We start from the raw sequence: 14282 nt of genomic DNA on the forward strand, positions 1-14282 counted from the left end.
AGGTATATTCATAGCTTTTACATAAGGATGCAAATGTGATGTTAACTTCAATATTCTTTTTGAAGATTTTGATATTTCATGGGGTATTTTATAAATGAATGGATGTAAAGTGTATTTAATTCTCTGTATTAATGTTTTTCTTTCATATTTATTTACCTGTATAAATCAAACGAATACCCAACATGAATAAAATATTTTGTATTTGTTATTCATTCAACTATTTGTTTACCAAATATTCCACCTAAAAGAGCTTAAAAACAAGCAAGAACAAAGCTTTATGGGAATCAAATGAATAGACTCAACATTATTATACCATCATATTAGTTGGCATGTTGATTCAATTCATTTGACCAATATAAATCGATGCACAAATAAATAAATTATGTTAAAAATAAATTGAAAAATGATAAAAGAAATATAAGCAAATTACGGCCACCCATGAATTATGGTTAAATTATGAAAATCCCGCTAATGTTTGGTAATTAGTTATATTGGTAAAGTCGAACAAAAATTTCGATACGCCAACATTTCATACTGTTTACCGAACTGAATATACGATTTGGTTCGATAAATAACTGAATTACATAAATTTTGTGTAAAAATATTTAAAAAGAGGGTGGCTGTTATTACCCAAATAAGAGGGGGTTTTTTCGTAATTTGGCCAAGAAAATATATATATCCACAAGAATAAATTAATCAATAACCTTCTCAATTATTCACACAATAAATAAGCATTTTGAAATTAAAAATTGGTAAACGCCAAAATAAAGTAGACCCCCCTAACGTGAACTAATTACTGGTCGCTATTGTTCAACGACCCGCCTCCGCCTCCACCTCCACCTCCGCCGCCGCCGCCGCCGCCGTTGAGGAGTCCCGTGATAAAAGTCATAGCTTTGACTTGCATTTCCAAAGCCGCAATATAATCAGTCGTTTCTTCCAGAAGATTCGGCAGCGATATCTTATGACAGCCTGGAATCAGCCGGCTCAACACCCGCACTTTCCTCTCCAGCGGCGGCAGTTTCTTCCGACCCGCCGCCGCCTTCTTCAACCCGGAATCCGGTCTAGCGGCGGCTCTCCTGTGCTTCTTCTTGATCTGAGAAAGCCGGAGGCTGAGCCGGCGGCTCATTATGGCCCGGCTCCAGCGTGTTCTGCCCTTGGCGGAGACGGCGAGGACTCGGTCCGCCGCGTCGCGAACGGTGGCGCCGGAAGAATCGGCGCGGCGGAGGTGGCAGAGCGCGTCGACGAGCTTCGACGAGTAGATCTGCTGCTCGGCTTCGGTTCTCCACCTGGTTCGGCACGGCGGCTCCGCCTGAGATCGGGCCGCTGAGCCCGGCCCGATTTTTCTCCGCTTGGTGCGAGATGCGTGGGGATTCGTATCCGGATTCAAAATTGACGACGACGCCTCCACCATAACTGCTCTTTTATCCTTTCAATTCTGAATCAAACTCCGATTTTATTTTAGGCCTGCAAAAAAAAAAATCAGATTATTGATGAATTAAAAAAAATAAAAAATAATAAATTATGATATAAACCTTAATTGATCGGTGAATTCGAGAAGTTGTGAGTTGTGCGTGTAAATATATGTATGTATGTATAGCGCACATACAGCTGGGGTGGGGATGGGATATGTGAAGAGGAGAGAGAGAGAGGTTATTTATTTGGGATTTATATGTAGAGAGAGAAAGAGGAGAGAGAGAGAGGGGGTATGGAAAAGGTTAGTGGAGAGGTAGTGGGGGCCTTGTTGTAATGTAAATGTTTGATGAAAAAATTGAAATTAGAGAGAGAGAGTATTGGGAAGGAAACGACAACCCACGCATACTCTCTCTCTCTTTATTGCATCTCCACAAACAATAATCTCTCTTTTTTCCCCTTTTCCCTCTCGTTTTCATGTGCCTAGGTACTAGTAATAGTAGTTACCTTTTTTTCCATTTTATCAAACACTTCTCTTGGTGGGAAATTTCTTTTGTATTCGAGCCAACTCATTTTCTTACATCATAACTAAACTATTACTTGTAATATTTCAAAAGAATTAAAACTATGATTGCGGCCATATGCAGTATTAATTCCACTTGTACAAGATCAAATTATTGAAAGATTCCACAAGATTCCATTTTATTAAGATGAAATGACAAATATACTCATAAATTAAATTGACTTTTGTTTGCTCATGCAAGACCAAATAACAAATAATTAATAAAAAAAAAAAAACAAAAAAAACGTGAAAATAAACCCCCCACCCTTAAATAACAAATAAAATGTGAAAATATATGTCCATAAATTCGACACCTAATGTCAAAATTTAGTATATATTTGGACTAATTTGCTAACTGTTAAATTTCGACACTAAGGTGTCGATTTTGTACTCCGGTATCGACAAAATCGATATTCTAGCTAAAAAACACATAAATGCGTACTTTATTGGGTTCTTTCACCGTAGAATCTTCTATTTTGATGTCTTCTGACTCCATATTTGCCATCTTTGTAAGATTTGTTGAGTTTTGATGATTTTGAATGTTTAGGTTTTGTGGGTTTATGGAGGAGGAAGGATAAAGGTTTTGTGGGTTTTGGAAGATGGAGAAGATGAGAGTTGGTCTTGTGGTTTTGTGATATGTTTTTTGTATTTTTGAGTTTTTGGTTTTGCACATTTAGAATTTTTAATTTTTTTTAACAAGGGTATTATAGTATTTATACATGAAAATTTTAATTTGGTCTTGCACAAGTGGAATTAGTCTTGCATATAACTGCAGAATTAAAACTATTTGGTGTCGAAAAAGCCGCAAATCGAACTCGTGACCTTGGCTAGGAATTTGTTACAAAATGAACTAAAATTTTCGAGGGTTCGGGGGCAGCGCCCCTGTTTATTTTGGATTTTTTTGTGACCAATTAAAAAAAAAGGGGGGAAAAGGAAAAGTAAAAAAAAAAAAAAGTTTTTTTTTTTTTTTTTTGCATTAATTTGAATTTTTGGTGGGGTAATTAAAAAAAATTAGGGCTTTTTTGCATTAATTTGAGTTTTGGGTGGGTTAATTAATAAAAAAATGGGGATTTTCTAGCATTAATTTGGATTTTGAGTGGGCATTTTAATAAAAATATGGTGGGCTAAATAGTTATATATGTATAAGAGCATCTCCGACCGGTCGTTATATCGTTATTTTTCATCTAATTTAGGTGTTTTTAGCCTCCACCCAAAATTCATATATCACCATTACACCTAAAATTATGGAGATTTGGTTTTAGCCTCCCACCGTGGTCAACACCATATACTAAAATCCTATTTTTCCACCAATTTTTTTGTTGAATGAATGTTCATCTTTCACCGGTCCACAATTTTCCTATTTTTTTTTCACCAAATCATATTTTTCCTACTAAATATGGAGGTGAAAATAGGATTTGGTGTAATTAACACCATTTTATTAAGTAGCATATAAAATGACGATTTTAACTAATTGCACCTGATTACAAATTTATTAGCATATTTATTGTAAAAACATTGGTGTTAATTACGAAGTTAATTTTTAAAATATAAATACATTTGTTATTATTAATAAAAACATTAATTCTAATAATATAAATATGTTTATTTTTAATTGATTTGTATATTTTTTTTGGTATCAATGTTGATTAGTTCATTTCTTTACTTAACTGATACACTAATTGTTATTAATAAAATATCATAAGCAACAATAGAATAATTAACGAAACATGCTGTAATTGATAAAATACAGAACGAGGCATTCAAAATTGCAAATATTATTTTTAGAACTGATAACATTATTTTTAGATTATATAGTTAAAAACATTTATTAGTTAACATTGAATCTATAATTAATATTTATGAAATAAAATATAATAAGAGTACGATTAACATTAGATTTATAAATTTGGGGCATATATGGCGAAATGCCATGCGTGACCAAACCAAATCTCATTTTCTGCAAGTGGTGAAATGGTGAAATATTATTATTTTAGTATTTGGTCTAAATTTTGGTGAAACCCATTGGAGACCAAAAACGACATTTTTCCACCAAAAATAGTGGAAGGGTAAAATTATGTGCTACCAGTGGGAGTTGAACCCATTTTTTCACCACAAAAAAATGGAATTTGGTGGAAAAAATGGTGAAACTGGTTGAAGATGCTCTAATACAGGGAAACACATTAGTTGAGGGAAGGCTTGAGTCCACCCTTACCCAATGGTGAACTCGCCCCAACCCTTGGCTCTTGTACTACTTATAGGAACTCATGCGCTGCCAGTTCTCCTGAAACTTATTATTTTCAGCAATAATGCAAACTCTAGCTTTACACTAATTCAACACACATGCGCCCACAACATTTGATTGTGGGCCGCCATACCCATATCTCGTACATGTGGACTATTGTTGTCAAATCCATATTAACAATTTTAATTTGGGATTTTAGTTTGAAATTTGACATCGTAAGACTTCAGATCTGTCGATTATTCTGGAATAAAGTTAAAACACTATCCATGTATAAGCTTTAAACAAGTTCATGTTATAAAAAAACTAGCTAAAATCCCCCTATTAAATGTTTCACATAAGACACTCAAACCATTAACTATTTACCCGTTGACTGGTGGTGAAAACACAAAATTACCCGGGTTTTTTTTTTGCATTTAGAAAAATATATGATTTATGTTTTCATGATTTTTTTACTATTATAATATTGGGCAAAATTTGCAGAAAAAGTATATAACAATGTCACTTAATTAAAAAATGAACATTCTATTAATTTTGTTTGCAAATATATCCTCTCATCGAACACTCATTTGCCTCCTCCGTTTAAGGACAAAAAAACAACAACAACAACAACCTTGATTTTAGAAGAAAAAGTTTCTTATTTAGCAAAATTACCCCCATTGAGTTTTTCAATTTCTCTTTATTGTTGTTTTAATATGTCATTGATGTTGGGGTAGGTAGAGTTGGAGAAAAATAAATTGTGCTATATTGAAACTCGAAAGTGACACTTAATGTGGGAAAAATAAAACTGAAGGAGTACTAAAGAAGACTCTCTCATATATACTAAAATTACCCCAAACCATTTGAAAAACTATAATTTAACCCAAATTTCATGCTTTCCAACTTAACTTGAATTTCACCAATAAACAGATTGTGACCCCTGACCCAATTTTGATCGAAATTTTGACTATCACCGTCGGTCTCTGTCGTTGAAATTTTTAATTTTCCAAAATTTTTTTATAGCTATTTGACCAGCAATGACCGTCATTTAGTAATATTATTGTATTAGATTGCAATATTATTATCTCAGACAATAATCTAACTTTATTAATATTAATATTAATGTGTTGACAATAATATTGTTGCTAGTACAATAACCTTACTGTGTTAATATTATTGTTAACGCAATAATCTTACTAAATAAAAGTTAAAAATATCAATGTCATTGTGAACACAGTAACAACATTACTGTGTAAGACAATAAGATTATAGTGTAAGACAATAAGATTACAATAATATTATTGTGTTGACCGGTCAACGGCGGTAAATAATTAGAAAAATGAGGGGAAAATCAACGTCTGTCAGCGGTCGGAAAGAAACAAATTCTTGAGAGAAAAAACAACTTCCAAAAAGTTGTGAAAATGTGAGTTAATATGATATAGTTCTTTTTAAATTGGGGTCAATGTGCATTATTGATTAAGTTAGGATTTCACGAATGAAATAAATGTAAATTATATAATGAAGTGCTTCGGTTCATTTTTTCGCTTTCCCACCTTAAAAAAAAAGTTGGACGTTCGCACCTGAACTCGTTATTTTGCTACCCATTGCCATATATACTTTATTTTCCAACAATTTGAACATAATTGGAAACATGTGCATTGCACATGACTATTTTAAGTGGAAAATTGTCTTTTCAAATTGTAAACCTTTAAATCTTCCATATCTTCTCATCTTCTTCTTTCTTTCGCTCTCAATTGGTTCTCTTATTCTCATAAAAAAAAAATATAACTCGTGTTTGAAGAACAATTTGTTGTAATCTTGTTCAAATTAGAGAAAACAAAATGCATCCATCGTCAATTTTCAAGAGCCACCTCAAAGAACAAACTAAATCCAGCAACTCCTTCGGCCCCAACAGCTTGTACGCGAAGCTAAGAACCTCAATCCTACTCCAACAAGACAAAGAATCAGGCAAATAACCCATCGAAAAATCCAACTCAAATTCAAAATCTGCAAACCATTCCACATCCCAAGTCCTTCAAGTATATACCCCATGGGCTGATTATTAAGGAACAAAACTTCATTTATTCCAAGTTTCCCACACTGAAAGGATGTTACCATTAATTTTAGGGCAAATTACGACCACCCATGAGTTATGGTCAAATTACGAAAACCCCCCTTCTGTTTGGGTAATTATAGCCACCCCCTCAACTATGTATTGTCTTTCAAAAATACTCCTCCAGAGGTAAATTTAAGAATGTTAAATCGGTAAAATCGAACCGAAATTTCGGTAGGCCAACATTTCATACTGTTTACCGAACTTAATTAATGTACGATTTGGTTCGGTAAATAACCGAATTACATAAATTTTATGTAAAAATATTTAAAAGGAGCGGGTGACTCTAATTACCTCAAAAAGAGGGGGTTTTCGTAATTTGGTCATACCTCAGGGGTTGGCTATAATTTTTCCTTAATTTTATCATAGCATATAAATTAATTACACATAGTAGAGGACTGACGTCGAAGAGGTTGTTGTTGAGAAAGATTACGTCAAGTTTCTAGAACAAATTTTGAGGGATTGAGACTAAAAATCATTGGATTTGATATATAAATAGATGAGATTTGAGATGTAGAGTACTTGTCATAAAAGAGCATGGGAAATGGTTGTTGTTGAGGTCTAAGGATATGTGAGGTGAACAATAGCCAAATTTGTTCCATATTGTTCAGGTCAAGAATAGATATATTTGTTTCATTACAAAGAAGAAAAGAAATTGAGGGAAAGAAAGAAGAAAAATCAAGAACACAGGAAAAAATCAACGATTAATTATGGTTTAGAGAATTTTGATTTAAATAGACAATTATGCCCATGAACTTAGTCATGTGCATCGCCCGCGCACCATAATTTGTCAGCATTCAGCTAAAACTTCACCCTTGGTGGTTAGTGAGCACTACTCAAACTTATTTTATTAACTCTTATGTTATTCACTATTCTTGAACACAACTCAAACTTCTTGTACTCATAGTAGTTCATCAATATGTATGTACTCTTGGACTCCCTCAGTGTAGAATTTCCCTTGAGACGGCGGATCGACTTCTCCCAATATCTATTAAGCACTTCTTGCAAAATGCTGATCTTCTTTGTGGCCTAATAGAAGAAACTGTATAATGTTGAAACTGGCACAATGTTAGTACACTTGCTCCTGACGGACACCCTTCAAAGCCTTCTTCGTTGAGATGTATGTTTTGCGAAAAGCTCTGCCCCTAGGTTATAAATTTTTATTTACAATATTATTTTCTATATACATCTCCCTACCTTTAAAAGCATTAATGTTTTATGTTTCTTAACTTATTTGTGATACCTATTCTACCCTTATTAGTAAGTTATTATATATCTATGTATATTACATATTGTTATGTACGTAAAAATATTATGTATATTGCAATCAATACATCCAATTAATATATTTGCACTTTACTGCTTGTTGGGTTGCTAAATACCCACACGCAAGTGCACGTATCGCAAACAAGTAGTAAAGTAGACTCGTGAGAGTCGGATGCCGATCCCACGGGAATACGCAAATTATTTAATCCTAAGTACCAAATCCTAACAATTATGATTTTTATCCAGCCTACGCAGGGTTGTCAAATTAATTAACTAAATAAATTAAACTAATTAAGAAAGCAATTAAGCACGAGAAAATATCAATATAAAACGGATCTAGGATTTTATCTTCCCCCTATGCGATAATTCTTCACCCAATTAATCTTCTATCATGCAAGTTACGATTCCCGATTATTAACCCAAGACACGAAATTACTCATAACCAGCTGTCGTTGTATTATAAGTCTATTATTCATAAAAGATTCACTATATGTCTATGCAAACCTAGTATAAATAAAACATTAAATAACAAGTCTCGTAAACGGCTACCTAAGGTATTATCTATATGTCTACGATAATACATGCAATCAACACACACATTCGGTGAAAACTACTCGAAGACTCTTCTATCCCTGTTCTAATTATTAAAACGATCTGTCAATCAATTTTAACAATAACACATAGCAACATAAATTAGCTACGTTCATGCGCTAAATAAGATCAAAATAGAAGAAATAATCGAAGAATTAAACTTGCATAAAAGTCGAAAAAGGGGTTCGAATTACCACGCAGGGTTCCAACAAAATCCTAGAATAAAAACTTAGCTACTCATGTTCACTACGGAAAGCATAATAAAAATATGAAAATTCATCAAAGTCGAGAAATAAAAATAAAAGGAAAACTAGGATGAAGATTCGTCAAGTCTTCGTCTTCGTTCTTGTGGTCCTTGATCGCGTGTAGAAAGATGAAAAATAAAAACTCAAGATTAAAAGATCCATCTAATTGTGTGCTTTTGGCCTTTAAATAGGGTGCAAAAATATAATAGGGCGGGTTTCCTTGTGTAATTAAACTTCCTTCACTGCGCCACCTCGCCAATCCGGACGGCTGTGCGAGAATACGCTTTAAAATCCGGACGGCCGTCCGGTCTTTAATTCTTCAGAATTTCGATATTTTCACTTTTGGCCCACCTTTTCTCCGAATTTGCAGTTTTCACCCCATAAGTTGCCAATTCTTCAATTTGCACATAAAATACAAATAATAACCATTTTAAGCACCAATTATCGTTAAAACACACCAAAAGTTCCAATTAAAAGGTATAATTAAGTGTATAAATATACACTTAACACACCCCCAAACTTGAACTTTTGCTTGTCCTCAAGTAAAATCAATTTCAGAGCACAAAACACAACTATACATCTCATTACATAGATCGATTGGTCAACTTCGTGTTTTCAGAACTTGCAATTATGATGATAATTCCTAGGTATTCGCAAGCTTAACATCAACGGTACTTAGTCACTCACTATTACCAAAAACCACAAATCATACAATCGCTTCAAGTATCCAATATTTGCAAGTTAAAGATAGAAAAAATTTATACTTACATGCATATATTTGACTCTAAATACTCACCAAATTATTCTACTCAACTAATATTGAATATTAAGCTATTGGGATCATTGGGACTTTGTGGCTTTCAATTGTTAGGCTCTTTGGTCCGAGGTAGGTAATATGGGTATGTGTGGCTAATTTTTCTTGAATTGAGGTGATTACGCCGAATTTTTAAAGATAGGCGTTTGAAACAATGAATTCACCTCTAGGGACGTTAATAAACTCGATTCTCCAAAATTCACACATCAATACTTTTGCCTTTTAGGCAATGGATCGAGTTTTCAACCCAATTCACAACTAGTCCTTATTTCTCCCTTCTAATCTATTCTTCTTCTTCTTTTTCTTTAAATATATATATATATATATATATATATATATATATATATATATATATATATATTAATATATATGTATATATTTTTTTGACTCGAAGAATTTAGATATATATATGTATAAAGATGCAAATATATATCTATTCTTTCTTTTTTTTCTTTTCTTTTTTTTTTTTTTTTTTTGAAGAAGAAAGATTTTATAAGAATTTTCGATCGACCTCCAAGGGATAATTATTCAACAATCTCCACTTTTCTACATTCCACATATTGGCTAAAAGAAAGAACACCTTTTCTCCGAGGCTCAAATCAAGGTTCTAAGGATAAATTCAACAAAAAGGGTAGGCTTGAAAGGCTCAAACGGTTCAAAGAAGGCACAAATCATATCCCAAATCACTTACTACCCAACACTTCGTATCATAAATGTCCTAAGGTGAGATTTAAAACCGAACAAAGCATGATTTAGCACAAATAAATTCCAAACTTAAAATGCAAAACATTCAACCAAAGCAATGCACAAGGTGTGATTCCTAGCAATAATTCACTTCTACGTTCCGTTGAATCGAAAGCTAAACGAATACATACTCCTTATCAACATAAAACAAGTAATCTCATCATCAAACATTGACCATCTCCCATCATCATAGTTCATCGATGCATCGAACAAAAGTTTTTTTTTTTTTTTTTTTTTTTTCATGCAAACTAAAAAGCAAAACATAAATAAAAACGCACATAAAAGAAAAAAAAGTATTTAACCACTCCCAAACTTAAAATTCACATTGCCCTCAATGTGATTCGCCCGGAGTTTAAGGATAGAAAACACCTGTTTAAACGTCGGGACCATCATCGGGTTGCTCACCAACGCCACCTTGCGCATGAGCATCACCATCCTCCTCGTCATCCAAAAGCTCGGGTACCGGCTCAAGAATCGGTGCGGGCAACGGAGCCGGTTCGGCGCACTCGGGAGTACCGCACGCCAAATGGCGCACTATGGCTTGGAGCATCTTCCCCGACCATCGTTGAAGGGATTCGATTGTGCTCACTTTGTGCTCCACCGTTGCAAGCCGATTTCTCGTGATCACCAACTCTCGCTCCATTCTTCTTTGAAATCGCCGGTCCGAACTTGTACTTGGACCCTCGGGTGGAGCTTGTGGTTGGTTATCGACGGGTTGCTCGCCATCTTGGATGGGTGCCTTGTATTGTCGGGCCGCGAGATTATTCATTGGCTTCCGAATTTGTGTGAGAATATCCGTCGGTTTGGTTGGGACCTTCGCCTTCTTGCATAGCCCGGTAACGAGGCAAGGGAAATAAAACCCTTTGGCATTGTTGACCATGGAGATCCAAAAACGTTCGGTTATGATTTCGCCTATGTTGATCGGTGTGCCCTTGAGGATGTAGTATGCAAGAGCGCACCGTTCGGGGTCCACGTGAGTCCACGAGCGGGTGGGAATGAGGTTGGCACATATGAACGTAAGGCACGCCTTGCCTACTTGGTTGATGCATTTCCACTCCAACTCGTACGCTTCTTCAGTTGAGAGGTTGGACCAAATTGGGGGTCCATCGCAGAACACCTCGGCGATTTGATCTCTTGTAACCGCGAGTTTCATTTGCTCCCAATTGAATGGTGTATGGCGGAGGTGATAGAAGGCGTTGATTGCTTGGGCACACCAATCGACCCGCTTTCCTCGAACCGTGCTCGACTTCCGATCCGTTGTTAGGAGGATACGAGTGTTGGCGTAGAACTCGCGGACTAATGATAAGTTGATCGACCCCTCCGGTTCCCATAGTGCTTGCCACCCTCGTCGTATGAATTCTTGATGTAACGGGGCAAATTGTGGAAGGGTGATCTCATAGGCACGCTCCGTCACTAGTTTCTTCACCTTTTGCTTCTCGAAACGAGCACTGGCGCCTTCGACACAAAAAGCGTCGTCGTCGGGGGTCGGAATTTGGTCGGTTTTCTTGCCCTTCCCCTTGCCTTTTGAAGTGCCTTCGCCCTGTGAAGTGCCCTCCCCGTCACGTCCTCGTTTCTCCATACTTTGAGAATGCTTGTGGAGGAGATTTGGAGTGAATTGGTGTGCAAAATTTCCCCCAAACTTGACTTTGGCAATTCGTCGAACACTTTGTGGGCGTTCTTGGTGGAATGGGTGTGTGGAGAAATTTGCACCTTGCTTGAATCCTCCCTGCACAAATCAACAAGAAATCACCAAGATTTAGTAGTATGTGTGTGTAGTTGGTGGAATTTCGGTGAAATTTGCCAAAGAAAAGAAAAAAAAAATTGAAAGAGGAAGGTGGGGGTTCGAATTGGGGGAGAGGAAGGATGTGAGATTGTGAAAATTAGGGTGTGGAGAATTTTATTTAAAACAACCCGTTTTTTTTTTCTTTTTTTTTTTTCTTCTTTCAGACGGCTGTGCGGGATTTAAGCCTGAAATCCGCACGGCCGCGCCAATTACCGGTTTTGGGCAGTAGCCCCTTGAACTCTCGGACGGCCGTGCGAGATTAAAGCCTTAAATCCGCACGGCCGCGCCAAATTGCGATTTTGGGCAGTAGCTTCCCCGAAATCTCACACGGCCGTGTGAGATTCCTGCCTCTTTCTTGCACGGCCGTGTGAATAATTGCAATTAGGTCCCTGAAAAATAAAAACTTCTTATTAGTGCCCCTAAAAATTGTTTTTTTTTTTTTTTTTTTTTTTTAAAGCTGAAATAAAATAAGAACTAACACTAACAAGCTAAATAAATACAAAAAAAAAATACAAAAAAAAAAAATAATAAAGAAAAACGAAAGATCGGGTTGCCTCCCGAGAAGCGCTAAGTTTACAGTCTTCAGCCGGACTTTGTCTGCTTCTTTGTTCAAGCTAACGTGACCGAAGTCACTTGGCGATTGAATTCCTCTCCCCGATGATGCTCGTTTGATTTTTTAGGTGGCCACATCCTCCTTGCACGTTCATCACCGTTGGCGCCCCAACTCTTTTGACTATCTCTCGGAGGAGTTGAACTTGAGTCCGCACAATAAATGTGTTCCTTCCGATTCCCTTTTCCGTCGTCATCTCCTGCACTCAACGATGCTTTCCCATGGTCCAAAGTTGAAACATCAATTTTTTCATGATTTGTAAAATCCATAAGCTCAATAGTAAAACACTCATTATTCTCACATGGATTTTTATTAGCATAAAAAACATTAAATTTGATCGTTTCATCATGCACCGTCATTGTAAGATCAGCACAATCAATTAGAGTTTTCGAAGTGGCTAAAAACGGTCTCCCTAAAATAAGAGGTATCTCCCTATCTTCATCTATATCGAGTACAACAAAATCAACCGGGAAGATAAATTTGTTCACCTTTACTAGCACATTCTCTTAAATACCTTTTGGGTAAACCAAAGACCTATCGGCTAATTGAAGAGTTATAGCCGTAGGTTCAATCTCACCTAACCCAAGATTTTTATAAGTGGAATAAGGCATAAGATTAATGCTAGCACCTAAATCAATAAGCGATCAAAATTTTTACCTCATATAGTACAAGGGATAGTGAACTTACCTGGATCGCCGAGTTTTTGTGGGAGGGGCCGTGTAAGAATTGCACTACATTGTTCCGTGAGTTGGATCATCTCGTTCCCTTGCAATTTCTTCCTCTTTGTCACGAGATCCTTGAGGAACTTCACCCACTTTGGCATCTTTTGAAGGGCTTCAATGAACGGGATATTTATTTGGATTTTCTTCAGGTTGTCCAAAAATCTTTGATAATCGGCATCGAGCTTTTTCTTTATAAGCTTCTGAGGATATGGAATTGGAGGGGCTCGTGATTTCACTGGAGATGATAGTGGTTCTTCGTGAGTTGCTTCTTTTTCCTCTATCACGCTCGGCTTCTCACTCACCGTGTTTTTCTTCTCTTTTCGTGGGGCTTCCTCCAATTGTCTCCCATTCCTTAAACTCACAGCGTTGCACTGCTCGACGTTGTTCTTCCGAGGATCTTCTGTATTTGACGGCAGTGCTCCTGATGGTCTCGCGGTTAGCTGGGTTGCCAGTTGACCCATTTGTGTTTCCAAATTTCTGATGGAGGCTTGGGTGGTTGTCATAAATTGCGCCAAGATATTTGCGAGATCTCCACCTTGAGGTTGAGCTTGAGCTTGAGGCGGATTTTGGAATCCGGGAGCTGGTCGTGAATAATTAGGCGGTTGACCTTGAGGTGATGCTTGCCTTTGTCCTTGTTGATTTCCTCCCCACCCAAAGTTAGGGTGATCCTTTCATCCCAGATTATACGTGTTGGTGTACGGGTTCCTCTGTTGTCGGTTGGTGTCATGCACATAATTCAGAGACTCCGTTTCTTCTACGCGTTGGTCGGGAACTTGGACTGCGTGGACTTGTTGAGTCTGCAAAGCCGCTACTTGCTTCGATAGCTTCTCCAATTGGGCCGTGATTGCAGTGACTCCGTCTAACTCCAAAATTCCTCCCGTCTTGACTGCTCCGCTATTCGACCGGTCCGATGCCCGCATGTATTTATTTCTAGCGATTCGTTCCAAGAGCTCGTATGCTTCGTCGTAGGTCAAACTCATAAACATACCTCCAGCTGCCGAATCAAGCACGGTTCTCGAGTTGTCTTGCAATCCATCGTAAAATATTTACAATTGGCGCCACTCTTGAAGTCCGTGATTCGGGCACCTCCTTACTAACTGTTTGAACCGCTCCCACGTCTCGAATAATGCTTCACCGGCTTCTTGTATGAAGTTTTGAATTTCTCGCCGGATTCTCTCAGTTTTTGTTGGGGAGTTGTATGTGT

At 36.8% G+C, this 14282-nt stretch overlaps 1 protein-coding gene across 1 annotated transcript; it reads right to left on the minus strand.

Moving 5' to 3' along the window:
* Window positions 1–537: 537 nt before the first annotated feature.
* Window positions 538–1879, minus strand: LOC105956603 (transcription factor bHLH149). The gene is made up of 2 exons (XM_012980457.2): window positions 1533–1879; window positions 538–1464 (listed from the first exon to the last, which is right to left on the minus strand). The coding sequence occupies exon 2, from the start codon at window positions 1409–1411 to the stop codon at window positions 794–796; it is 618 nt and encodes a 205-aa protein (XP_012835911.2). The 5' UTR covers window positions 1412–1464; window positions 1533–1879; the 3' UTR covers window positions 538–793.
* Window positions 1880–14282: the final 12403 nt, after the last annotated feature.

The sequence above is a fragment of the Erythranthe guttata genome, chromosome 14 (genome assembly GCF_056151865.1).
Source record: "Erythranthe guttata isolate IM_541 chromosome 14, IM_541, whole genome shotgun sequence".
Lineage (NCBI taxonomy): Eukaryota > Viridiplantae > Streptophyta > Magnoliopsida > Lamiales > Phrymaceae > Erythranthe > Erythranthe guttata.